Consider the following 25,433-nt stretch of genomic DNA (forward strand, 5'->3'; position numbering starts at 1 on the left):
GCAGCCCGGCTCAGAAACAAGCGTCTCTGAGCCTCACAACTCCAGCCAGCGACGTCACAGCTGACCTGCCTGTGTCATGTGTCTGAGACGGGGGGCTCTGTGTGGCCCTGGCTGTCCAGGAACTCACTACTGAACTCACAGCAATGCCATCTCTGCTCCCGAGCACAGGGCCCGCAGGCGTCACCTCCCCGCTCGGGTTCCACGCAGGGAAAGCCCGTCTCCGTGAGGCTCCGCTCAAACTGCCTGGTATGTAGGGGACTCCTGGCTGGGGCTGGGCTCGGGGCACAGTGCTCGCCAGCCTGCGGGAAGCGAGGCGTCCTCCATCCCGAGCACCTCATAGATCGCCCTGGCCAGCGATCCGAGTTCAAGGTCACACTCACCTTCCTGAGTGGCTGGGGTTGGCTGCTGCACAGGTGTTGGGGGGGGGAGAGGGTGAGGTGTCGCCTGCAGCAGGCACTCGGGACGGGCTGGGCCGCACAGTGGCTCTGCTGCACAGAGTGGAAGGAGTGACCTCACACGAGACAAACGGACGAGCTTCCTGACAGGCAGGGCGGAGATGGCAAGGAAAAGGGAAATCACAGGACTTTCTCCAGTGTGTGTGTGTGTGTGTGTGTGTGTGTGTGTGTGTGCGCGCGCGCGCGTTGGGGCTGCACAGCAGTCTGGTGTGAAATGTGCCCCCAGCTTCCCTCCCAGGTCGTGGGACTCCAGGCACGCAGCGTGCTGCATCTGGGCAGAGCTGGGGCTCGAACCCGGGCTGGGCCGGGAGGCTCCCGCTCTCCCCCGCATGCAGCGCCTTCCCTGCAGGCGGCCTGCTCCCTCGTCTCTGCACCCTGCGGGGTCGCCGGTCCTGTACCCGGGAAGGGTGAGGGTGGACAGGAGCCGAGGGGCGGAGCGGACGCCGGATCCCGCCGGGGTCAGCCTGGCTCCGGCCACGACGGCTGCTTCCTGCCCCGCTGACCCCGTGACCCCGCACCCAGCCTGAGCGGCGGGGAAGGGCGGGGCGGGAGCACACCCCGCACTCCGCACCCCAGATTAGTGACCCCATGAGGACGCGGAGCAGAGGCCACCCCCAAATGCCCACCGCGGAGCCTGACGCGCAGGAGCTGTCTTTCCCGGGCGCCCCCTCGAACCCATGGCTGTGAGGGGGGGAAGAACCAGAGGATGGCTCCAGCTCCCCCACCCCGTCATCCCGGGGTTCCTGTCATCCGGGCCCCCCAGTCACCCCAGTCCCCGTCACCCCAGCCCCTATCACCCCGACTCCCATCACCCCAGCCCCCCATCACCCCAGCCCATGTCACCCCAGCCCCCATCACCCCAGCCCCCATCACCCCGACCCCGTCTCCCCAGCTCCCTGTCATCCGTGGACCCCCCAGTCACTCCAGTCCCCGTCACCCCGATTCCCGTCACTCTGGGGCCACCCAGTCACCCTAGTCCCCGTCACCCCCAGTCCCCATCATCCCAGCCCCCCGTCATCCAGGGGCCCCCCAGTCCCTGTCACCCTAGTCCCCATCACCCCGATCCCGTCACCCCAGGCCCCATCACCCCGACCCCCGTCACACCAGCCCCCCGTCATCCTGGGGCCCCTCAGTCCCCGTCATCCCAGCCCCCGTCACACCAGTCCCCATCACCCAGACCCCCGTCACACCAGTCCCCATCACCACAACCCCTCATCACCCCGACTCCCGTCACCCCAACCCCGTCACCCCAACCCCATCACCCTAGCCCCCCGTCATCTCGGGGCCCCCCATCACCCCGACTCCCGTCACCCCAGCACCCCGTCATCTCGGGGCCCCCCATCACCCCGACCCCCGTCGCCCCGACCCCCGTCGCCCCGACTCCCCGACTCCCGTCACCCCAGCCCCCCGTCATCCTGGGGCCACCCAGTCACCCTAGTCCCCGTCACCCGACCCCGTCACCCCCGGAGCAGGAAGCAACCTCAGGAAGGGGCCGCGGGCGGCGCCCACCCGGGAGGCCGCAGGCGGCGGGGGCGTGCCCCCTGGAGGAAAAAGGAGCGAGGGGACCGGGTGAGGAGTCAGGCGGCCGGGGCACGCCCAGCGCGGGCCGCGCTCCTCCGCCAGCGCTCCCCGGCGGCTGCGTGTGCGCCCGGGCCGCCGCTCGGGACGCGCGGGGCCTCGGGCGCGCTGCCCCTCCCCCGCTGCAAACTTTCCCCAACTTCTCGGCTGCCTCCGCTCGGGCCCGCCCCTCATGAATTATTCATGAGCGACAGCCAATCAGCGGCCCCGGCCCTCCCCGCCCCTCCCGGCGAGCCCGGGCGGAGCGCGCGGGGCGCGGGGGGCCGACGCCGAGGCGGGACCCTCCCTCCCTCCGCCCCGCCCCCCGCGCCCGTCCCCGCCCCCGGGCCCCGCGCCTCCTCCGGGGCCCCGCGCCGCCCTCGCCCTCCCGCCCGCCCGGCACTCAGCCCCGCGGCGCCGCGGCCACCGTCCACCCGCGGAGCGAGCGAGGGAGGGCAGCCCCGCGGGGTCCCCGGCTCCGCCCGCCCGGCCCCGGCCGCCCCAGCGCGTCCCCCCTCCGGGCCGGCCTCCCCGCGCGCCCCGGGCAGGGCCGGACCCGGGGGGGGCCGGGCCCCCGCGCGGCCGGCGCCATGGAGCTCCGCGCGCTGCTGTGCTGGGCGTCCGTCGCCGCCGCCCTGGAGGGTGAGTGTCCGCGGGCGCCGGGCGGGGGGCGGGCGCGAGCGGGGCTTCTTTTGTTCGGGAGGGAGAGGGCGGCCGCTCGGCCGGGACGTCCTCCTCCGCCCGCCCGGTCCCGCCGGCCCTCCCGCGCGCCCAGCTCCCAAACTCCCCCAACTTTCCGTCCGCCCCGCCCCGGCCAACTCCGGGAGAAGTTCCCGAAGTTCCCTGCCGGCGCCGGGCAGACCAGGCCGCGGACGACCCCGCTCGCCAGACCCACCCCTGCGCCCCTGCACCCGCCGCCCCTGCGCTCCAGCACCCCCTGCGCCCTAACACCCGCCCCTGCACCCCCTGCGCCCCAACACCCGCTCATGCGCCCCAACACCCGCCCCCCAGCACTCCTCTGCGCCCCTGCACCCGCCCTTGCGCCCCAACACCACCCTGCACCCCTGCGCCCCAGCACCCGCCACCCAGCACCCCAACACCCGCCCCCCAGCAGTCCCCTGCGCCCCTGCACCCCGCGCTCCCCAGCCCCGCGGCCGGGCTGCTGGCCTCTCTCCAGGTGCCCCGCTCTTTAGATGGTGTTTGCGCCCCGGCTTCCCCCGCCTGTGGCTTTTTCCAGCCGTGCAGCCCCGCAAAAGCTGCCTGGGCCCTAATTCACCCCAGCTGGCCGCCCGGCCCGCCTCGGGTTTCGGGTTTTTTTTCCCTCTCTTTCCTGTATTCCTCTCCAAACGCCTCTCGGAGATCCGCGAGCCCCTCTGCCCCTCTTGGGGCTGCCCGGGACCGGTAACCCCCCCTCCCTAATCTCTTTTCAATAAACCTGGCTCCTCCACAGTCCCCCGCGCCGCCCGGAATCAAAGCAGTGTAGGGGGAGGCGTGGGGGCTGGACTGAGGGGTCGGGTGTGCGGACGCCGCTGCTCTGGCCGCAGAGTGAGGGCGGGGAGGGCTGAGGGAGGAGGTGAAGTGGTGAGGGAGGCGCCTGCCCACCTGTGTCACCTGGGGTCCCCCCCCAGCCTGGTGCGTGTGCGTTAATCGTAGTTTGCGCCTCCGGCGCGAGCGTGAGGGCCTGCTGCCCCACTCGGCACAAACGAAAGACTGAACCCTCAGAATGTTCGTCCACCGGGGCCACGTGGCCCCAAACAAGGTGTGAGCCGGGAGACTGTCCGGGAACCAGGAAACGGAGCCGAGCGGCGGGGGAAGGATGGAGCGAGGGTGGGTCCGGCCTGAGGGAGCTGAGGCCGAGCCGGGCCGAGGGGCTGGTCCGGGCCCTGCAGGCTGGAGAGCAGCCTGGGGCGCAGACAGCGCGGGAGCTGCAGACAGGAAAACTTTCCAGGCGCGAACAATGGAGGGTGGAGACCGGCCTCTGTCCACCCCCTTCCCAGAACCCCGGCATCCTGTCCCGGTGCGCTCTGCCTCCACCACCGGGAGGGGCCCAGGGCTGGCCCCAGCCGCTGGGGTTCCTGCCCCCAGGGCACGGCGGGGAGCTGTGCGCGAGCCCCGCGGGGAGGCGGGACCCGTCCCAGGTGCTCGCTCCCTGGAGGCCCCTCTCCACCGGGACGCTGGACGCTCGCCTGCCCCGGGCTGGGGATTCCCTGGTCCCGCCCCGCCCCCGAGGCCTCAGCACTTCTAATCCCCTTCCCCCAAAGATCAGGGCCAGGTGTGCTCACAGGCCACCTCACGCCCTAAACCCTCCTCCCTAACCAACTCCAGATGCGTGAGGGCCCGCCCCACGGCGGGAACCCAAGGGTCCCGGCTTCCAGAACTTCCTCCTCAGGTGACAGCGAGCGGGAGGCCCTGCCGCGGGCTGAGGGCACCACCTTGAGGGAGCGTCTGCTGTGGAAAGGGGGTGGGGGCTGCAGAGAGGAACGGAGCTGGGAGGGAGCCAATTTTGGCACTTAGGAAGGGGACTGTGGAGCCCGGGCGGCCGGCAGGGAGCCTCAGCCTGTACCAGCGGCCCCTGCCCGGGCCAGGCCAGGATGTGGCTGGCCTGCCTCTTGATTCTAGACAGATCTCCTGTGATTCGCACTGGGCACAAGAGCTATGTAGTGGAACCTGGTCTTGAACTCTTGATCTTCTGTCTCCACCTGCCCAGCAATTCTTTCCTTTTCCTTCCTTCCCTCCCTCCCTCCTTCCTTCTTTCCCTCTTTCTTTCCTTCTTTCCTTCCCTCCTATCCTTCCCTTCTTCCTTTCTTCCTTGCCTCCCTCCCTCCTTTCTTCCCTCCTTCCTTTCTTCCTTCCTTTCTTCCCTCCTTTCTTCCTTCCTTCCCTCCTTTCTTCCCTTCTTCCTTTCCTCCTTCCCCCCTCTTCCCTCCTTCCCTCCCATTCTTCCCTCCTTCCTTCCCTCCCTCCTTTCTTCCTTTCTTCTTCCCCTTCTTTTTCTGTGAATCTGGGGTGACCCCAGAGCCTGAGCGCCTCAGCAAGCACAGCTCCTGAGCCACAGCTCTGGCACGTGCTGCGGTTGACCTAAGAGCTACCTTCTTCGGGCTCCCTGAGTCGTGGACTTTAACTCCCGGCATGGGCTGCCCTGACCCCTGGCACAGCTCCTGGGGGAAGTCTAGAAGCTGTCCAGTGCCTACCGGTGGCTGATGGTGGAGTTAGGAATCTAAGGGCAGTGAGCGGTGAGGTGGTTCATCAGAGAGTGATCCCTTCAAGCCTGACAACCTGCTTTTGATTCTCATCACCTCTCTCTCTCTCTCTCTCACATACACACACACACACATACAGGCACACATGCACACGTGGCATCCACGAAAATGTGATTCTCTTTGTCTCTGGACAGGGTTTCTCTGTGTAGCCCTGTTGTCCTGGACTCACTCTGTAGACCAGGCTGGCCCTGAACTCAGAGATCCTCCTGCCTCTACCTCCGTGCTGGGATCACGGGCGTGTGTCACTGCTACATAAATGTGGTTTTCTTCCCGTGGGCGGCGAAGAGGGCGGAGAAGAGTTCTGTGGTGTCGCGTGCTTGTAGGAGCCGGCCGTCCCTCCACCCTGGGGTCCCAGGAGGAGCCTCGGGACCGCGGGCACCATCCCCCCTTCCGGCAGGCTGTGGCCACCTCCCTCCCTCACCCCAAGGCTGACTTGTCTCTCTGTCTTAGAGACCCTGCTGAACACGAAGCTGGAGACTGCCGACCTGAAGTGGGTGACCTACCCCCAGGCCGAGGGCCAGGTAAGCGCTGGGTGCTCCCCTCCCCCTGCGCAGAGCCCCTGACTGGCCGAGCCCCTGACTGGCCGAGGCCCTGACTGAGGGAGGCCCTGACTGAGGGAGGCCCTGACTGACGGAGGCCCTGACTGACGGAGGCCCTGACTGACGGAGGCCCTGACTGGCGGGGGCCCTGACCGGCACCGGGGCCCTGACTGACGGGGGCCCTGACTGACGGGGGCCCTGACTGACGGGGGCCCTGACTGACGGGGGCCCTGACTGACGGGGGCCCTGACTGACGGGGGCCCTGACCGGCACCGGGGCCCTGACTGACGGAGGCCCTGACTGACGGAGGCCCTGACTGACGGGGGCCCTGACTGACGGGGGCCCTGACTGACGGGGGCCCTGACTGACGGGGGCCCTGACCGGCAACCGGGGCCCTGACTGACGGAGGCCCTGACTGACGGAGGCCCTGACTGAGGGAGGCCCTGACCGGCACCGGGGCCCTGACTGGCGCGCGCTCTTTGCAGTGGGAGGAGCTGAGCGGCCTGGACGAGGAGCAGCACAGCGTCCGCACCTACGAGGTGTGCGACCTGAGGCGCCCCGGCGGCCAGGCGCACTGGCTGCGCACGGGCTGGGTGCCGCGGCGCGGGGCCGTCCACGTGTACGCCACGCTGCGGTTCACCATGATGGAGTGCCTGTCCCTGCCCAGGGCCGGCCGCTCGTGCAAGGAGACCTTCACCGTCTTCTATTACGAGAGCGAGGCTGACACCGCCACGGCCCACACGCCCGCGTGGATGGAGAACCCCTACATCAAGGTGACGGCTCGGGGCCTGGCCGGGATGTTCGGGGCCTGGCCGGACGTCGCGCCCGCGGCTGGAGGCGTCTCAGTCTGGGAGGGGAGGGGGGGGGCGGCCTTGACTGCTCCGTTTGGTGTTGAGACAGGCTCGCTGTAGCCCAGGCTGGCCTCACACCGGGGCTGGCCTCGTACTCCCCATGCTCTGGCCTCCACTTCCTGCGTGCAGGGCTTGCAAGCGAGGACCGTGGTGCTTGGCTCTTGGCTGCCTTTTTAGCTCATTCTCTTGTTCGCTGGTGGCTGCTTTTTGAGACAGTCTTCCTGCGTAGCTGTCCTGCAACGCACTGTGTGACCAGGCGGCCTTTGAACTCGCAGAGATCCACTGGCCTCTGCCTCCCAAGCTCTGGAATTAAAGGTGTGGGCCGCTATGCATGACTGCCTTATCTATCTGTCCATCTGTCCATCTGTCCATCCATCTACCTGTCCATCCATCCATCCATCTATGGATCTGTCACCTATCCGTCCATCTGTCCATCCATTCGTCTCTCTATCCCTCATCCGTCTGTCAATTCATCCATGTATCTAATATCTGTGTATCCATCCGTCTGTCCATCTATGTATCTATCATCTATCTAGGTATCTATTTATCATCTATCTATCATCTATCTATATATCTGTCATCTATCTCATCTATTGTCTATCTGTGTATCTATCATCTGTCACTTATCTATCATCTATGTATTATCTGTTATTATGTATCATCTATCCATGTATCTATCACCTATGTATCTATCATCTATCTGTATATCTATCATCTATGTATCTATCATCTATGTATCGTCTATCTATCATCATTCTCATCTATCGTCTATCTGTGTATCTATCATCTGTCATTTATCATCTGTGTATTTATCTATTATTATGTATCTTTCATCCCACCAGCCCTGGCTTCTGTTGCTGTTGGTTTTAAAATGTTTTATTACGTTGGTTAGTGATTGTACACTTGTGGATGTTTCGCCTGCACGTATTTATGTGTTAATGTGTGCCTCGTGCCTGAGGACAGAAGAGGGGATGGAATCCTCCTCCGGAGCTAGAGATGCTGCCAGCCCCCATGGGTGCGGGGAATGGACCCCATCCTCCGTAAGGGCAGGGCGTGCTCCCAACGCGGAGTCCTCTCCAGCCTTCCTGGTGTTCTTTTCCTTTTCTTCCTCCTTTTTGCTTTTTTAAAATCTCCCCCTCCCCCCACCTGTCTTTTTTGAGATAGTTTCACTCCCTAGATCAGGCTAGCCTTGAACTCAGAGATCTGCCTACCTTCCTGAACCCTGGATCAAAGGCATGGACCGCCATGTCCAGGTTTTTATTTTGTTTTATTTTTTAAAGATTTTTTTTTAATGCTTGTTTTATTTTCTGGGTCTAAGTGTTTGCCTGCATGTATGCCCGGTGTCCGCAGAGGCCAGAAGAGGGCCTCATATCTCCTGGAAGTGGAGGTACAGAGAGTTGTGAGCCGCTGTGCAGGTGCTAGGACTCGAACCCCTATCCTCTGCCCATCTCTCTAGCTCCTGTTTGTTTTTGTTGTTGTTGTTTTTCTAGACAGGGTCTCTCTGGGTAGCCCTGGCTGTCCTGGACTCGCTCTGTAGACCAGGCTGGCCTCGAACTCACAGAGATCCCCCTGCCTCTGCCTCCCTGAGTGCTGGGATCACAGGCGTGCCACCGTGCCCGGCACTGTGCCTTTTGAGACGGGGTCTCCCATAGAGCTCGGGCTGACTTCAGATTCTCTAAAGTGGCCAAGGATGACCATGAGTTCCCGCTCCTCCTCAGAGCCGGGGCACACGTGTGTGTTAGGGTCACACGTGTGTTAGGGCCGCCTGCTGAGTCAGTTCCGCTACATCCCCACCTCTGAAAGATGCGTGTTCACACGTCTTCACCCACAGTTAGCTGCCGATTCCCCGCGGGAGGCCAGCATTGGAGCTGAGACTCCGGCAGTGGCCCAGTGTGCCCAGAGCCGGCGGCCGCCCTGCCCGTGGCTCAGCTCAGCGGGCCGACAGCGGGAGAGCGGGCCGGGGCCGGGCAGCGGGGAGAGCGGGAGAGCGGGCTCAGCGGGCCGGGGCCGGCAGCGGGAGAGCGGGCCCAGCGGGCCGGGCAGCGGGAGAGCGGGCCCAGCGGGCCGGGCAGCGGGAGAGCGGGCCCAGCGGGCCGGGCAGCGGGAGAGCGGGCTCAGCGGGCCGGGGCCGGGCAGCGGGAGAGCGGGCCGGGGCCGGGCAGCGGGAGAGCGGGCTCAGCGGGCCGGGGCCGGGCAGCGGGAGAGCGGGCCGGGGCCGGGCAGCGGGAGAGCGGGCCGGGGCCGGGCAGCGGGAGAGCGGGCCGGGGCCGGGCAGCGGGAGAGCGGGCTCAGCGGGCCGGGGCCGGGCAGCGGGAGAGCGGGCCGGGGCCGGGCAGCGGGAGAGCGGGCTCAGCGGGCCGGGCAGCGGGAGAGCGGGCCCAGCGGGCCGGGCAGCGGGAGAGCGGGCCGGGGCCGGGCAGCGGGAGAGCGGGCTCAGCGGGCCGGGGCCGGCAGCGGGAGAGCGGGCCCAGCGGGCCGGGCAGCGGGAGAGCGGGCTCAGCGGGCCGGGGCCGGGCAGCGGGAGAGCGGGCCCAGCGGGCCGGGCAGCGGGAGAGCGGGCCGAGCGGGCCGGGCAGCGGGAGAGCGGGCCGGGGCCGGGCAGCGGGAGCAGGAGCGCTGGCGTGGCCGCCACAGCGCCCTGGGCGCCAGGTGTGGCGTGGATGGTAGCGTGTGCTGCCTCCCCGGCTCCGGAGGCAGAAGGATCTGTGAGTTCCAGGCCAGCCTGGTCTGCAGAGCGAGTCCAGGGCAGCCAGGGCTACACAGAGAGACCCTGTCTCAAGAAAACCTTGTCTGTGTAAGTTTGAGACCGGCTTGGACTTTGGACTACAAGAGACGTGTGTGTGTGTGTGTGTGTGTGTGTGTGTGTGTGTAAACATACACATGCAGATCCGTACATACACGTATGTCCTCTAGTGGATACGTATGTGTGTGTACAGGTATGTAGTGTGCATATGTGTGTATTTCTGTGTGTTTGTGTGCATACTCACATGCACAGGAATATGTGTGTAAATACACACAGCACACACTGGAAGGTAGACGAAGGTTCTGGACGGGGAGCTGAGGTCCCCGCAGGGCTGCCCTGGGCAGTGGTGGCGAACCCGCTTCTCCGGCAGGTGGACACGGTGGCTGCGGAGCACCTGACCCGGAAGCGGCCCGGCGCGGAGGCGACCGGCAAGGTCAACATCAAGACGCTGCGCCTGGGCCCGCTCAGCAAGGCTGGCTTCTACCTGGCCTTCCAGGACCAGGGCGCCTGCATGGCGCTGCTGTCGCTGCACCTCTTCTTCAAGAAGTGTCCCCGGCTGGTCACCAACCTCACCTCCTTCCCCGAGACCGTGCCCCGCGAGCTCGTGGTGCCCGTGGCGGGAAGCTGCGTGGCCAACGCCGTGGCCGCAGCCGGCCCCAGCCCCAGCCTGTACTGCCGCGAGGACGGCCAGTGGGCGGAGCAGCAGGTCAGCGGCTGCCGCTGCGCGCCCGGGTTCGAGGCCGCCGAGGGCAACAAAGTGTGCAGAGGTGAGCGTGGGCCTCTCGGGCGGGCGGGCGGGCTGGAGCCCCGCCCCCTGCCAGGCACCTGTGATCCAGCCCTGGGGAGGCAGGGGCAGGGGATCGCTGTACTAGAATTTAGGATTGCATTAACTCTGTTGATTGTTTGGCTGATCCATCGATTGATTGAGTGATTGACAGATTGGTTGGTTGATTGGTTGGTGGTAGGCGCCAGAGGCCAACTTGCGAGAGCCCATTCTCTCTTCATCCAAGCTGGTGGGGCACACTCACATGCTCTCACATGCACACAGACACACTCTTACACACTCACACACACACTCACACACTCTTACACACACACACACACACACTCTTACACACACACACTCACACACTCTTACACACACACACTCACACACTCTCACATGCACACAGACACTCTTACACACACACTCACATATTACACTCATACACACACATACACACACACACTCATGGGCGTCTGTATCCAGTCTCTGACGTGCGCAGCATCCTGCTTCTGCAGCTCAGGCAGCGAGCCGAGCTCCTGAGGTGCTGACCCGTCTGGGAAGGTCGGCCTGTGCCGGAGCAGCTGCAGCCAGGACTCCTTTGGGGGCCAGAAAGGACGTTTGGTCTGCGCTCTGCCCGCTGCGCGTTTCCTCATCCACTGACTTTGCTCTGTCTGTGGGGTTCAGCTTGTTTTTCCTTCAGCACTGGGGATTTGAACTCAGTCCTTGCTAAGCAGGTGCTCTGCCAGCTGACAGACTTCCTTTGGTGGTTTTTTTGATGAGGGTGGTTTGATTTTGGTGGTTTTTGGTGAGGGTGGTTTGATTTTGGTGTTTTTTGGTGAGGGTGTTTGGTTTCGGTTGTTTTGGTGAGGGTGTTTGGTTTGGGTGGTGTTTTGGTGGGGTGGTTTGGTTTGGGTGGGTTTTGGGTGAGGGTGTTGGGTTTTGGGTGAGGGTGTTGGGTTTTGGTGAGGGTGTTTGGTTTCGGGTGTTTTGGTGAGGGTGTTTGGTTTGGGTGGTGTTTTGGTGGGGTGGTTCAGTTTGGGTGGGTTTTGGGTGAGAGTGTTTGGTTTGGGTGGGTTTTGGGTGAGGGTGTTTGGTTTTGGTGGGTTTTGGTGAGGGTGTTTGGTTTTGGTGGGTTTTGGTGAGGGTGTTTGGTTTTGGGTGTTTTGGTGAGGGTGTGTGGTTTGGGTGGTGTTTTGGTGGGGTGGTTTGGTTTGGTTTTGCAGTTCTGTATTATTTTTATAACGCAGCTGGTGTCAAGGCCTGGTCTTCTTGTTGGCGTCCTCACTGGCTTGTATTGTTCTGTTTAGAGCTTTGCCTCGTTTGTGTTTGGTAGGGTGTGGCTGGTGTCACAGGTCAGCTTGCGGGAGGTCAGTGGTTAGACCCGGTGGCCAGGCTTGAGCTGGCTTGCCTTCCCGTGAATGACTTCATTTTCACAAACGTCCACCTAAACTGGCCAGCCGTCACTGCGGGAATGCTGGCCCCGTCCCCGGTTTGGATCGGGATCAGAGGTTTCACATACCATCCGAAACACGGGACTTTACACACCCGAGCTGGGCGTGCAGGGCTAACACTGGGCCTCTGCTCAGGACTCGTCCCAGAGGCCCGAGGCGTCGTGGCGCCCCCTGCTGTTTGCTCTGGGGGATTCGTCTCCGTCTCTGTCCTGAGGTAGGGTCTTCCTGAGTAGCCCAGGCCGCCTCCAGCTGTGACTTCTGCTTTAGCCTCCTGAGTGTCTCACAACTGACGGGTATCGTCTTTGTTTTTATAATGTAAAAGAATTCATTCATTCATTCATTCATTCATTCATTCATTCGTTTTTCTGAGACATGTTTTCTCTGTGTGGCCCTGGCTGTCTTGGACACGCTCTGTAGACCAGGCTGGCCTCGAACTCACAGATGTCCTCCTGCCTCTGCCTCCCGAGAGCTGGGATTACAGGCGTGCACCCTTAAATAGAGAGAGAGAGAGAGAGAGAGAGTGTGTGTGTGTGTGTGTGTATGTGTACGTGTCTCTGTGTGTACGTGTCTGCCTGTGTGTGTGTGTGAGTGTGTGTAGTGACGGTAGGCCGGCCGTCAGCTCATCCAGGCTGCACTGAGGCCCTCCGCACGGCGGCTGGACTCCATGCAAGAGCAGACTGTGCTCTCGGCCTGAGCCCCCTCCAGCCCCTTACTTGTGTTTCTGAGAAGCAGGATCTCACTAAGGAACCCCGGGCTGGCCCCATACTTGCTCTGTAGCCCGGGCTGGCCTTGCACTTGCTCTGTAGCCTGGGCTGGCCCTATACTTGCTCTGTAGCCCGGGCTGGCCCTATACTTGCTCTGTAGCCTGGGCTGGCCTTGCACTTGCTCTGTAGCCCGGGCTGGCCCCATACTTGCTCTGTAGCCCGGGCTGGCCTTGCACTTGCTCTGTAGCCCGGGCTGGCCCTATACTTGCTCTGTAGCCTGGGCTGGCCTTGCACTTGTGTTTCTCTGGCCTTGGGCTTCCAAGTGCTGTAATTAGAAGACGGGATAAACTGCCGGGCGCCCTCAGCCTGTGCCGGGCTCCCTCGGCCTGTGCCGGGCGCCCTCGGCCTGTGCCGGGCTCCCTCGGCCTGTGCCGGGCTCCCTCAGCCTGTGCCGGGCTCCCTCGGCCTGTGCCGTCTGTGCCGGGCTCCCTCGGCCTGTGCCGGGCTCCCTCAGCCTGTGCCGTCTGTGCCGGGCTCCCTCGGCCTGTGCCGGGCTCCCTCGGCCTGTGCCGCCTGTGCCGGGCTCCCTCGGCCTGTGCTCTGGTAAAGGAGAAGGCCGTGTGGTGCCGTTCGCGCTGTCGGTGTTTCCACGCCAGCGTTGGCTCTCGCGTTGGGCAGCAGTCTGCCCATCTGGCAGCACGTTATTCCGCCGACTGGGATGGGGCAGAGCGCCTGCCGGGGGACACCGCGTCCTCTGTCGGGAGGCGCAGACAGCAGCTCAGGCCACCCTCGGCTCCAGGAAGCCTGAGGCAGCCTGGGGCACGGGGTGCAGCGCGGCTCATGAATGCTGTGGTGCCGGGCGCCGGGGGCCCTGCTCTGGCCGCCCCCCCCCAGCAGGCCTCCCTGGTCCTAAGCTCTGGAGCGCGGGTTTGTTCTTGTTTTGCAGTTGGGAGATTCTTTTCAAAGCTTTAATTTTTTAAACTTAATTTGTGTGTATGTATGTATGCCTGCACGTGTGTGCACTGTGTGTGCACGCATGAGAGGGAGAGAGGTCAGAGGAGTGCTGGGTGCCCCTGTACTGACAAGGCACCGCGTGGGTTCCAGGGACCGTTCGGTCCCGGGAAGGGCTGCCCGCGCTCCAGCGCTGAGCCGGCCCTCTGCTTCCCGGCAGCCTGCGGCCAGGGCACCTTCAAGGCCCAGACAGGCGCCGAGGCCTGCCAGCCGTGCCCGGCCAACAGCCATTCCAACACCGTGGGCTCCCCCGTCTGCCTGTGCCGGATCGGCTACTACCGCGCCAGGGCGGACCCCCGGAGCGCGGCCTGCACCGGTAAGTGTCCCCGCGGAGTGTGGGGGGCGGACCCCACGCCGGCCTGCCCGAGCTTTTCTTCCTCTGCTGGAATCCCGCTCAAGCTCGTGGGGGAAGAATCCGTCCATTTCGGCCTCAGTCGCCGGGGCGGGGCGTGGGGAGGCCGGGGGGGGGGGGCGTGGGGAGGCGGGGGGACGTGGGGAGCCGGGGGGGGGACGTGGGGAGGCGGGGGGGCGTGGGGAGGCCGGGGGGGCGGGGGGAGGCCGGGGGGGGGGACGTGGGGAGGCGGGGGGGGCGGGGGGAGGCGGGGGGATGTGGGGAGGCGGGGGGGGCGGGGGGAGGCGGGGGGAGGCGGGGGGGGCGTGGGGAGGCCGGGGGGACGTGGGGAGGCTGGGGGGAGGCGGGGGGGCGGGGGGGGCGTGGGGGGCGTGGGGAGGCCGGGGGGGGGGAACGTGGGGAGGCGGGGGGGGCGGGGGGAGGCGGGGGGACGTGGGGAGGCGGGGGGGGCGGGGGGAGGCGGGGGGAGGCGGGGGGGGGCGTGGGGAGGCCGGGGGGGACGTGGGGAGGCTGGGGGGAGGCGGGGAGGCTGCGGGGAGGCGTGGGGGGGCGTGGGGAGGCCGAGGGGAGGCCGGGCGGCCGCCGTCACAGCCGTCCAGCGGCAGGAACGGGAGAAGGGGGTGCAGCCTCGCCCGCTCCCCCACCCTCCAGCAAACCTGCCCAGGGAATGGCTCCACCCACGGGGCTGGGTCCCCGGCGCTCAGGACAGCTGGCACAGACAAGCTCAGGGTAGCCAGCCCCTCAGTGAGCCTGCCCCAGGCGACCGCGGGTGTGCCGTTGCCGAGGCTAGCCCACTGGCCGGCGCCCCCCAGCTCCGCGTCCCCCCTGACCCCGCAGCCCCACCCTCGGCGCCCAGAAGCGTGGTTTCGCTCCTGAACGGCTCCTCCCTGCGGTTGGAGTGGAGTGCTCCCCTGGAGTCCGGAGGCCGCGCCGACCTCACCTACGCCGTGCGCTGTCGCGAGTGCCGTCCTGCCGGCTCCTGCCTGCCCTGCGGGGCCGACCTGACCTTTGACCCCGGCCCTCGGGACCTGCTGGAGCCCTGGGTGGCCGTCCGAGGGCTGCGTCCTGACGTCACCTACGCCTTTGAGGTGTCCGCGTTGAACGGCGTGTCTGCCTTGGCCTCCGGGCCCGCTCCCTTTGAGCCCGTCAACGTCACCACCGACCGTGAGGGTAAGGGGGGGGTGTCAGCTGCTGGTGACGGCTGTGTTGAGCTCGCAGAGGACCCTAGTCAGATCTGAGCACCACAGACACCCACACTTGGGAAGGGGAAGTGGGCAAATCACAAGTTCAAGGTTATCCTCAGCGAGGACAGGAGACCCGTGGCGGAAGACAATGCATTTAAAAAGCGATAGAGGAGAGGGTTAGGGTGTGTCTGTGTTCACACGGGAGTGCTGTAAGGAAGCCTACCGTCCGGTTACCGCGCTACCGTAAATTCTGAAAGAAGGGAGAAGGAAAGAAGAGCTCCCACGGTTTTGGTCCCGGTATCTGGGAGCCGGAGTCAGGAAGACCAGGAGTTCGAGGCCAGCCTCAGCTACTGCTGAAAGAAAGAGAACGTGTGTCTTGGTTACTTTTCTATGTCTGTGAAGGGACCGTAGCCACGGCGACTTACAAAAGAAAAGCATTTGCTTCGAGGCTCTTGGTTTCAGGAGAGAGAGCTGGGACGGTCACGCGGGGAGCAAGGTGGCAGGCGGACAGGCAGTCGCTGAGAGCGCCCACCTTGATTTACAGGCCAAAGGCAGGGACACACACAGCTGGAAATGGTTGGTAGCTGGCCAGCTCTCTGGGGTCCCTCTGGCCCTGTGCTCAGGGATTAGGGGTGAGGGGCCGTCCGGCTCTCCCTGGGTGCTGGGGTCCGAACGCCTGGCCACCAGGCAGATCCTCACGGTCCCAGGATCTTCTCGGATCTTTTTGACAGGAGCTTGCCGTGTGGCCTCGGCCGCCTTCCGGCACAGCAGCTCACCTGCATCCCGAGTGCGCAGAGGGACTTACTCTTTCAAAGCTGTGTGTGTGTGTGTGCCTGCGTGTGTGCGTGTGAACCACGTGTGGGGGGGTCCAGGGAGACCAGAGGAGGGCGTGGGTCCCCGGAACGCAGTTGCAGGGTGCTGCCGGGGGGGGGGGGGAACCTGCGAAAGTGCTTGCTCGGCCTCGCAGCAGCCAAGCCTTGGCTGTCTCCTGCAGTGCCCCCCGCGGTGTCGGACATCCGTGTCACTCGCTCCTCACCCAGCAGCTTGAGCCTGTCTTGGGCTGTGCCCAGAGCACCCGGTGGGGCCGTGCTGGACTATGAAGTCAGGTATCATGAGAAGGTGAGAGGAGGCTCTCTTGGGGGGGGGGGATTGGTAGGCACTGAGCCGGAGCTGGGGTTCCTGGCTTTGGAGACATCATTTTGGTGAGCATTGCAGTTTCGGTTGACTCTTTGTTAACTGCACAGCCATGGCCTCTCTAAGCCCCTGTTACCCTTAAAATAGTTGTGATACCACCAGGCACACAGAACTTCGGTAAAGGGCTGTCAGAGTGGTTCAGAGGAGAGTCCTGCCTAGACTCCCCAGTGAGGGGCTGGGTGTGGCTCAGTGGTAGAGCCCCTGCCTAGACTCCCCAGTGAGGGGCTGGGATGTGGCTCAGTGGTAGAGCCCCTGCTTAGAATCCCCCAGTGAGGGGCTGGGTGTGGCTCAGTGGTCACCTGCCTAGACTCCCCAGTGAGGGGCTGGGGTGTGGCTCAGTGGTGGAGCCCCTGCCTAGAATCCCCCAGTGAGGGGCTGGGTGTGGCTCAGAGGAGAGCCCCTGCCTAGAATCCCCCAGTGAGGGGCTGGGTGTGGCTCAGTGGTCACCTGCCTAGACTCCCCAGTGAGGGGCTGGGGTGTGGCTCAGTGGTAGAGCCCCTGCCTAGAGTCCCCCAGTGAGGGGCTGGGTGTGGCTCAGTGGTCACCTGCCTAGACTCCCCAGTGAGGGGCTGGGTGTGGCTCAGTGGTGGAGCCCCTGCCTAGACTCCCCAGTGAGGGGCTGGGTGTGGCTCAGTGGAGAGCCCTGCCTAGACTCCCCAGTGAGGGGCTGGGTGTGGCTCAGTGGTCACCTGCCTAGACTCCCCAGTGAGGGGCTGGAGTGTGGCTCAGTGGTAGAGCCCCTGCCTAGAATTCCCCAGTGAGGGGCTGGGTGTGGCTCAGTGGTGGAGCCTCTGCCTAGAATCCCCCAGTGAGGGGCTGGGGTGTGGCTCAGTGGTCACCTGCCTAGAGTCCCCCAGTGAGGGGCTGGGGTGTGGCTCAGTGGTCACCTGCCTAGAGTCCCCCAGTGAGGGGCTGGGGTGTGGCTCAGTGGTGGAGTTCTTACTTGGCATGTGAGGGGCTGGGGTCTGAGTCCCAGCACCCCAAAGAGAAAACGGTAAGTCTGCCAGAAGGAATACCACGAGGTGGGGTGAAGAGGGCGCGGGGAGGGAAGAGAGCCGTGGAGCAGGAGTATCTCACGGCCGTTCCTCCTCCTCCACAGGGCGCAGAGGGTCCCAGCAGCGTTCGGTTCCTGAAGACCTCAGAAAACCGGGCTGAGCTCCGGGGGCTGAAGCGGGGAGGCAGCTACCTGGTGCAGGTCCGCGCCCGCTCCGAGGCCGGCTATGGCCCCTTCGGCCAAGAGCATCACAGCCAGACTCAGCTGGATGGTGAGTGTGCGGCTTCCGGGGGAGGTCCAGAGGGTTGCCCCGCCAGGCAGGGCTTGGCCCAGTACCTCAAAGTCCTGTAAGGTCTGGCCGGCAAAGACAGCATCCAACATGGAGACGCGACATCCAGGCGCGGCTGGGAAGCCGCTGCCTCTTCCTCCTTAGCAGCAGGGTTTTCCAGATGGTCTGGTAAATTAGGAAAAACGTCCATCCTCTGAGGAAGAGTGAGGCAGCCCGTGTTGTGTTGTTTTCTTTGTTTTTCGAGACAGGGTCTCTCTGTGTGGCCCTGGTTGTCCTGGACTCGCTCTGTAGCCCAGGCTGGCTCGATCCTCCTGCCTCGGCCTCCTGAACGCTGGGATTGCAGCAGTGCACCGCCCTGCTTGGCCGCTTTCTTCCTCCTTTTTTAAATCTTTTCTCCCATCCCTGTTCTTCTCTTTTATGTTCGTTAAAGATTTTATTTTAGGTGCCTGAGTATTTTGCCTGCACATGTGTGTGGGCTGTGTATGCGGCCTGGCCTGCGCATGAAGGCCGGAAGTGGGAGCTGCGGGCCCTGGGCGGGGAGTGTTTGAGTTTCCCACACGGGATGCTGGGAAGTGAGCCGGTCCCTGGCCATCTCTCCGGGCTCTCCCCCACCACACCCCCTTTTTTCTTCTAGAGGCAGGGTCAGGTGTGTGGCCCAGGTTGGGTTTTAACTTGGTGATCCTCCTGCCTCCGCCTCTGAAGTGCCGGGTCAGGGCGTGGACCCTCGCGTTTGTCTTATTTTCCTTTGTGCTGAAGGAATCGGGGACCTTCGGCAGGCTGGACCAGCCCTGTGCCGCTGCGCTACCGCCTGGCCTTCCCTTGACTTTGAGAAAGGGTTTGGTGAAGTTGCCCCAGATGACCCAGAGCCTGGTGCTGTGGCCCAGGCTGCTGTTCAGCTCTCACCCAGTGAGATCTCTGCCACTGGTTGGGGAGATGACCGGGTTGACAGTGCCGCTCGGGCCGGCGTGGGACTCCAGTGTGGGTGCCCAGCACACGTGGACGCCCTGTGTGCGCGCCTCCACACGCGTGTGCACACAGCAGTGGGCAGAAGTGCCCGGCCTCTCCCGCCGCTCAAAGCCTGGGCTTCCCCGCTGTCCTGGATGGGCCGAGAGCTGCTGCCCGCAGCCTGGCCGGCCTGAGGCTGGGTTAGGGCGTCTCGGGTGCTCAGCTTTACCCTCTTCCCGCAGAGAGCGAGAGCTGGCGCGAGCAGCTCGCCCTGATTGCGGGCACTGCGGTGGTGGGCGTGGTCCTGGTCCTGGTGGTCGTGGTCATCGCTGTCCTCTGCCTCAGGTAAGGGTGGCCAGCACACACCCTGGGGCAGGGCTCCGCCTTCCCTCCTTAGCACAGTGACCCCGAGCCACGTCTTCCCGTGGCTTCTTCGAAACCGCCATTTTGCGAGTCCCGGGTGGTAACGTGGACACCTGACAGGTGACTGACAGCCAGCCTGCCGGGAGCGGGACCTTGGGGTCGGGCCCGCGGGCGGCCCTGGGTCCCCTGGCGTTCTCAGCCGGCCTTGCTCCAGACCCCAACTCATCCCTCCCCGTGGCCGGAGGGCTGTGTGCCTTGGTTTACCTTCTTCCTTTCTCTCGGCTCCAGGAAGCAGAGCAGCGGGCGGGAGGCCGAGTACTCCGACAAACACGGGCAGTACCTCATCGGGCACGGTATGTGGGCACAGGCGGGGAGGGGCGCCAGCCGGCTGGGCGTCCCGCTCCAGAGGACTTACCGGCTGGGCCTCGTGTGACTCCTCAGGCGCTAAGGTGTACATCGACCCCTTCACTTACGAAGACCCCAATGAGGCGGTGAGGGAGTTTGCCAAAGAGATTGACGTGTCCTATGTCAAGATTGAAGAGGTGATCGGAGCAGGTGAGGGGGGGCCAAGGAGCCGGTGAGGGGGCCCAGGGAGCGCCTGCCACACAAGCGTGAGTTCAGTCAGCAGACACCCGGGAAAAGCCGAAAGGAGCCGCACAGGGCGGGGTGGGGTGGGTACACAGGTCTGAGGGGGCAGCTGGGCTCTCGGGGCGCAGCGGCCTGCAGCCGAGCCGGGCGATGAGCTCTGGCTTCCACTCGAGGCCTCTGCAGAAGCGAGGTGGGGGCTGGACGTCCCCTGCCCAGCGCTGGGGAGGCGGAGGCAGGGCGCCCACAGAGCTAGTTGCCTGGCTGGGCCTACGGGAGGCGGCTGCAGCCAAGGCTGATGACCGAGCCATCATGCTGGGAGGAGAGAACGCTGTCCTGTGACCTTCACACACAGGGATCCCCGCCGCACGTCCCAGTCACACGCACGCAGGCGCACAGCTGCGGGGTCACAGGCATACAGCTCACACAGGCCGACGCCTGGGAGGTGGGAGTGAGACAGACGGGTCAGGACAGGAAGACAACTGGCCCTGCCGTTCTGGTTGCAGGGGAGTTTGGTGAGGTGTGCCGGGGCCGCCTGAAGGCGCCGGGGAAGAAGGAGGGCTGTGTGGCCATCAAGACCCTGAAGGGCGGCTACACGGAGCGGCAGCGGCGCGAGTTCCTGAGCGAGGCCTCCATCATGGGCCAGTTCGAGCATCCCAACATCATCCGCCTGGAGGGCGTGGTCACCAACAGCGTGCCGGTCATGATCCTCACGGAGTTCATGGAGAACGGAGCCCTGGACTCCTTCCTGCGGGTGAGCCGCCCCGCACCGACACAAGCCCCAAGTGTGGCTCAGTGGAGAGCCCGTGCCTAGAATCCCCCAGTGAGGGGCTGGGGTGTGGCTCAGTGGTCACCTGCCTAGAATCCCCCAGTGAGGGGCTGGGTGTGGCTCAGTGGTAGAGCCCCTGCCTAGAATTCCCCAGTGAGGGGCTGGGGTGTGGCTCAGTGGTAGAGCCCCTGCCTAGAGTCCCCCAGTGAGGGGCTGGGGTGTGGCTCAGTGGTAGAGCCCCTGCCTAGAGTCCCCCAGTGAGGGGCTGGGCTGTGGCTCAGTGGTGGAGCCCCTGCCTAGAATCCCCCAGTGAGGGGCTGGGCTGTGGCTCAGTGGTTACAGCTCCTGCCTAGAATCCCCCAGTGAGGGGCTGGGGTGTGGCTCAGTGGTCACCTGCCTAGAATCCCCCAGTGAGGGGCTGGGTGTGGCTCAGGGTAGAGTGCTTTGAGGTCTGAGGTTCAGTTGCCAACATTAGAAAAAGGCATGCAGCTTCTGAATGCAGCTGGTTCTTCCCTCCAGGGCTGCAGAGGGTGGCTCCCCTGCACCCTAGTTGAGGACAGATAGGATCAGCTTAGTTTTGTCTTTCTGGCTGGGGTGGCTGTGAGGGGAATGTGAAAACACTGAGGTTAGGCACCAGACCTCACCTTGCTCTGTGGCCTTCCACTTCTCAGTAATCTTTCTGCAGCAACCACAGTTGCTCCGAAATGCTTTCCCACTGACCCTCTCAGAGTGAACTCCGTCTGGCTTTTTTTTTTTAAATACTTATTATGTATACAGTGTTCTGCCTGCAGGCCAGCAGAGGGCACCAGATCTGTGAGCCACCATGTGGGTGCTGGGGATTGAACTCAGGACCTTTGGAAGAGCAACTGGTGCCCTTAACCTCTGAGCCATCTCTCCAGCCCCAGAGTGAACTCATAACTGGCCTCTGGCGCAAGTCTGTCCCTCAGATCTAAGGACTCGGATTAAAATGTTAGCTGACATCATTTGTGGTGGCTTGCACCTGTAACCCCAGAACTTGGGAAGTTGAGGCAGGAGCATGGCCATTTCCAGGCCAGGCCAACCAGCTGGGCCCTGGGGCCTCTCTCTGTAATCTGGGAGTGGCCGAACACCTTTAAAATCAAGGCCAGGAGGATGGTGGCTCCTGCCTGTAGTCCCAGAGGTGGGGGTTGATGCAGGAGGATTGCATAAGTTCCGGGCCATCAGGGATGTAAGCAAGGCTTTGTCTCAGGGGCAGAAACCCAAAGAATGAGGTGTGATGCAAGTGTCAGGGTGTCGGGGGAGCGGGAGAGACGGGCACACTCGAGACGCGGCACACATGACACAGAGTCCAGGCACGGCACACACGAGATAACACGCAAAACGCGGCACACGCGTGGCGGCCCGGGGCAGCGGGTGAGCCCCGCCCTGAGCGCGCCTCCCCGTGCCCGCAGCTCAACGACGGGCAGTTCACGGTCATCCAGCTGGTGGGCATGCTCCGCGGCATCGCGTCGGGCATGCGCTACCTGGCCGAGATGAGCTACGTGCACCGCGACCTGGCCGCCCGCAACATCCTGGTCAACAGCAACCTGGTGTGCAAGGTGTCGGACTTCGGCCTGTCCCGCTTCCTGGAGGAGAACTCCTCGGACCCCACCTACACCAGCTCCCTGGTCAGCCTGGGCGGCTCCTGGGCGCGGGGGATGGGGGAGGGGAGAGGGGAGAGGGGCGCGGGGAGGCCGGGCGCGGGGAGGCCGGGCGCGGGGAGAGGGGCGCGGGGAGAGGGGCGCGGGGGAGAGGGGCGCGGGGGAGAGGGGCGCGGGGAGGCCGGGCGCGGGGAGAGGGGCGCGGGGAGGCAGGCTGGCCAGCGTCTTTGGCCCGGGAGGGAAAGCCAGAGCGGGCCAGAATTGGCCGCTGACGTGCGATGGCACAGGTGGGCGGAGGGAGGGCAAGGGGTGACCGTGTGGAAGGCTTTTTCTCCCCACGGCTGAGCTAAAATTGGGTGATGAAGATCATCTGAGTAAGGTTTGTACAGAGCCCAGCACCCGGAGGGGGCAGAGGCAGGAGGATCTCTGTGAGTTGGAGGCCAGCCTGGTCTAGAGTGAGTCCAGGACAGCCAGGGCTACACGGAGAAACTTTGTCTCAAAAAACAGAAACAAAAGCCGCGGCAGCAGGAGCCGGGAGCAGCCACCCCTTGCACCCACTTTTAGGCAGGGTCTCTCCACCTCGGCTCAGGTGTCGCCACAGGCCTGTCTCCCAGATGCCAGTCTGTTATGGACAGCTGTCTGTCCGTCTGACGCCCCGGGCACTGTCCGTCGGTCCGTCGGGTCCGGTGCCCGGGCTCACCTCTGCCCGCCCCGCCCGCAGGGAGGGAAGATCCCCATTCGGTGGACCGCCCCCGAGGCCATTGCCTTCCGGAAGTTCACGTCGGCCAGCGACGCCTGGAGCTACGGGATCGTCATGTGGGAGGTCATGTCGTTCGGGGAGAGGCCGTACTGGGACATGAGCAACCAGGACGTACGTGCGCAGGGGGCACACCAGGGTGTCCCGAAGTTCTGTCGGCAGTGACTGGGGGGTCCCCACGCGTGTGCGTGTGCGATAGTGGGCGGCTCAGAGAGGAGGTGGTGTTTGCAGCCCGGGGTTGGCACGGTGACTCAGGGAGTAAAGCTTTTGCCGCGTGGACATGAGGACGGAGCTCACATCCCCAGCACGCACACACAGCGGGGCACGGTGGTGCCCACGCGAGTCCCGTTGCTGGGGCACGCTCACCGGGACTTCCTGGGCGCCAGGGTGGCCAGTGAGTCAGCCCAGGCACAGGTGGGGGCTGGGGAGACCCACTCGGGAAAGCGTGCAAGCGGGAGGACCTCGTGGGGTGGCCGGGGCGCGCGCGCAGGGCGCCAGCGCGTGGGGGCGGACACGGGAGCCCCGGGCTGGAGGGAGGGCCCGCCTCCGCCCAAGGCTGCTGGCGCCTCCACACGAGCACGGGGCCACTCCCACACGCTCCGTGGCACGCGCTGCTGGAGGGCCCGAGTTGAGCGTCCGGCGGCAGTGGAAGTCCGTCACCGCCTCCTCCAGACTGCGCTCGACCCAGCCTACGTGCTGCGCGCGCACACACACACACACACACACACACACACACACACACGTGTACAAGTAAATGCCATTTAAAAGTGACACAGGTCTGCAGGAAGGTGAGCAGGAAGGCTCCTACGTTGACCTTTGGCCTCCACATGCACGCACACTATGAACTCACCCACGGACACATGGACACACAGAGCTGGACGCAGCAGTGTTAGCTTAGGGGTGGGCAGAGGGCGACGTTGGGAGCTCACAGACTTGACCGGTGGGGGGGTGCTGTGGGGCCGGGTGGGCGTGGCTCCCACAGCGCCAGCACAGGGTTGAGCCAGCTCCTTGTCCCCCTCCTCCCCTCCCCTCCTCTCCTCCTCCCCATCGCCCTCCCCCCCTGTCGCCCCCCCCCGCAGGTGATCAACGCCATCGAGCAGGACTACCGGCTGCCGCCCCCGCCGGACTGCCCCACGGCGCTGCACCAGCTCATGCTGGACTGCTGGCAGAAGGACCGCAACGCGCGCCCGCGCTTCCCGCAGGTGGTCAGCGCCCTGGACAGGATGATCCGCAACCCCGCCAGCCTCAAGATCGTGGCCCGCGAGCACGGCGGCGGGTGAGCACCGGGCGGTCCCTCGGTCCCCAGGGCCCCGTGGAGGGCGCGCTCAGCCCCCCCTCCGCCCCTCCCTCCCCAGGGCCTCGCACCCCCTCCTGGACCAGCGGCAGCCCCACTACTCGGCCTTCGGCTCCGTGGGCGAGTGGCTGCGGGCCATCAAGATGGGGCGATATGAGGAGAGCTTCGCCGCGGCCGGCTTCGGCTCCTTCGAGGTGGTCAGCCAGCTCTCTGCAGAGTACGTGGCCGCCGGCCCTGCCCGGCCCTGCCCTGCCCGGCCCTGCCCTGCCCTGCCCTGCCCGGCCCGGCCCGGCCCGGCCCGGCCCGGCCCTGCCCTGCCCTGCCCTGCCCGGCCCTGCCCTGCCCGGCCCGGCCCGGCCCGGCCCTGCCCGGCCCTGCCCTGCCCTGCCCTGCCCTGCCCTGCCCTGCCCGGCCCGTCAACACCCGAAGCAGCGCTCCCAGCTTCCTGGCGCTGACGCTGAAGGGTTCCGGTCCTTTCCCTCGCTGCCGCGTGTGGAGCGCCCGCCTCTCCCTTCCTCCCAAGGCCTTTGCACTCCGCAGCTTTGCTGTCCTCTTAGGTAGAAAGCCCGGGCTGTGGTGACTCCACTGGACTTCCCAGCCCTGGGAGGCTGAGGCAGGAGGTTGCCCGGCTGGGGCAGGCGTGGGATAGGTGCCGATGCCTTGTCTCTCGTAACACTGAACCGTCTCCATTCGATGAGTGGCCAGGCGGGTCCCCCGGTCCTAACACCCTCCTTAGCCAGAGGGCCCCTTTACTAACGCCCCAAGCCTTCTCTGTGGCCCTTGCCGAATCTCTTCCTCCTCCACTGAGGCCGAGTCCGCCCGCCGCCCTCCTCTGCGTGTCCTGACTGGCTGGCCGTCTCTCCACAGGGACCTTCTCCGGATTGGAGTCACCCTGGCGGGACACCAGAAGAAAATCCTGGCCAGCGTGCAGCACATGAAGTCCCAAGCCAAGCCGGGGGCCCCCGGCGGGACAGCAGGGCCCGCCCAGCAGTTCTGAGGACTCAGCCCCAGAGCGCGGTGCCCCCTTTTCCGGGGCAGAGCTGGGTGGGGACACACAGGCGTGCCCCCTCGCCATCCCAGCCCCCCGCTGGATTGCACTTTGAACAGGGGGGTCGGACTTGGTAATCCTGGAGCCCCAGGATTTGCGAAAGCGTGGCCTGTGGCTGGCGGGCGGGGAACCCAGACCCAGTCTTTCCTGGAGCCTGGGCAGAGAGAGCCCTGCCTGCTAGTCCCCCGGCTTCCCAGAGGCTCCGCGCAGGCGCCCTCCACCTCGGCGGCACGGCCCACAGACCAAAGAGCAGGGCGACCGGCCTGGACCTGGGAGTGGATGACTCCGCCCGGGAGGCAGGGCGGCCGTGGGGACCCGGGCCGCTGGCCGCTGTCGCCACCAAAGGCAATCATTTCCCTGTACATGCCCCTCCCCCATCCGCCTTCATATTGAAGGCTCTGGGTTTTGACTATTTTTGTTATTTCTGTCCTCCTCCCCTCCTTGTCCGGAGTCTGTGTTGCAGGGTCTCTGTCCCACTGTCTGCTGTTGGGAACAGGGACCCATGAAAGCATTGGGGAGCAGAGCCTTGGAAATGTCACCGGCCGCCAGGCAGCTCCCTCCTTCCCTGTCCACAGGTGGCCCAGTGCGTAGGGAGGGCAGGAGGGCAGTGGCGGGCCACAGAGCAGACGCCGGTGCTTGGACGGGGTTCCATAAATTATATTTAAAAAGCAGCTTTTTGTATAAATAAAATAAATGGACCACG

At 64.9% G+C, this 25,433-nt stretch overlaps 1 protein-coding gene across 2 annotated transcripts; it reads left to right on the top strand.

The window, feature by feature from the left end:
• Positions 1-2,463: 2,463 nt before the first annotated feature.
• Positions 2,464-25,433, top strand: Ephb4 (EPH receptor B4). 2 transcript variants are annotated; one of them, XM_060367909.1, is made up of 17 exons: positions 2,464-2,654; positions 5,723-5,793; positions 6,297-6,584; positions 9,776-10,172; positions 13,498-13,653; positions 14,527-14,859; positions 15,868-15,992; positions 17,167-17,332; positions 18,538-18,640; positions 18,947-19,011; positions 19,100-19,213; positions 19,750-19,997; positions 21,443-21,658; positions 22,353-22,502; positions 23,468-23,664; positions 23,744-23,899; positions 24,550-25,433. In XM_060367909.1, exons 1-17 carry the CDS (start codon positions 2,603-2,605, stop codon positions 24,677-24,679), a joined length of 2,967 nt encoding a protein of 988 aa, XP_060223892.1. In that variant the 5' UTR covers positions 2,464-2,602; the 3' UTR covers positions 24,680-25,433. The 2 variants fall into 2 exon arrangements, with proteins under 2 accessions (XP_060223892.1, XP_060223891.1); XM_060367908.1 differs by lacking the exon at positions 2,464-2,654 and adding an exon at positions 4,323-4,401.

The sequence above is a fragment of the Meriones unguiculatus genome, chromosome 15 (genome assembly GCF_030254825.1).
Source record: "Meriones unguiculatus strain TT.TT164.6M chromosome 15, Bangor_MerUng_6.1, whole genome shotgun sequence".
Classification (NCBI taxonomy): Eukaryota; Metazoa; Chordata; class Mammalia; order Rodentia; family Muridae; genus Meriones; species Meriones unguiculatus.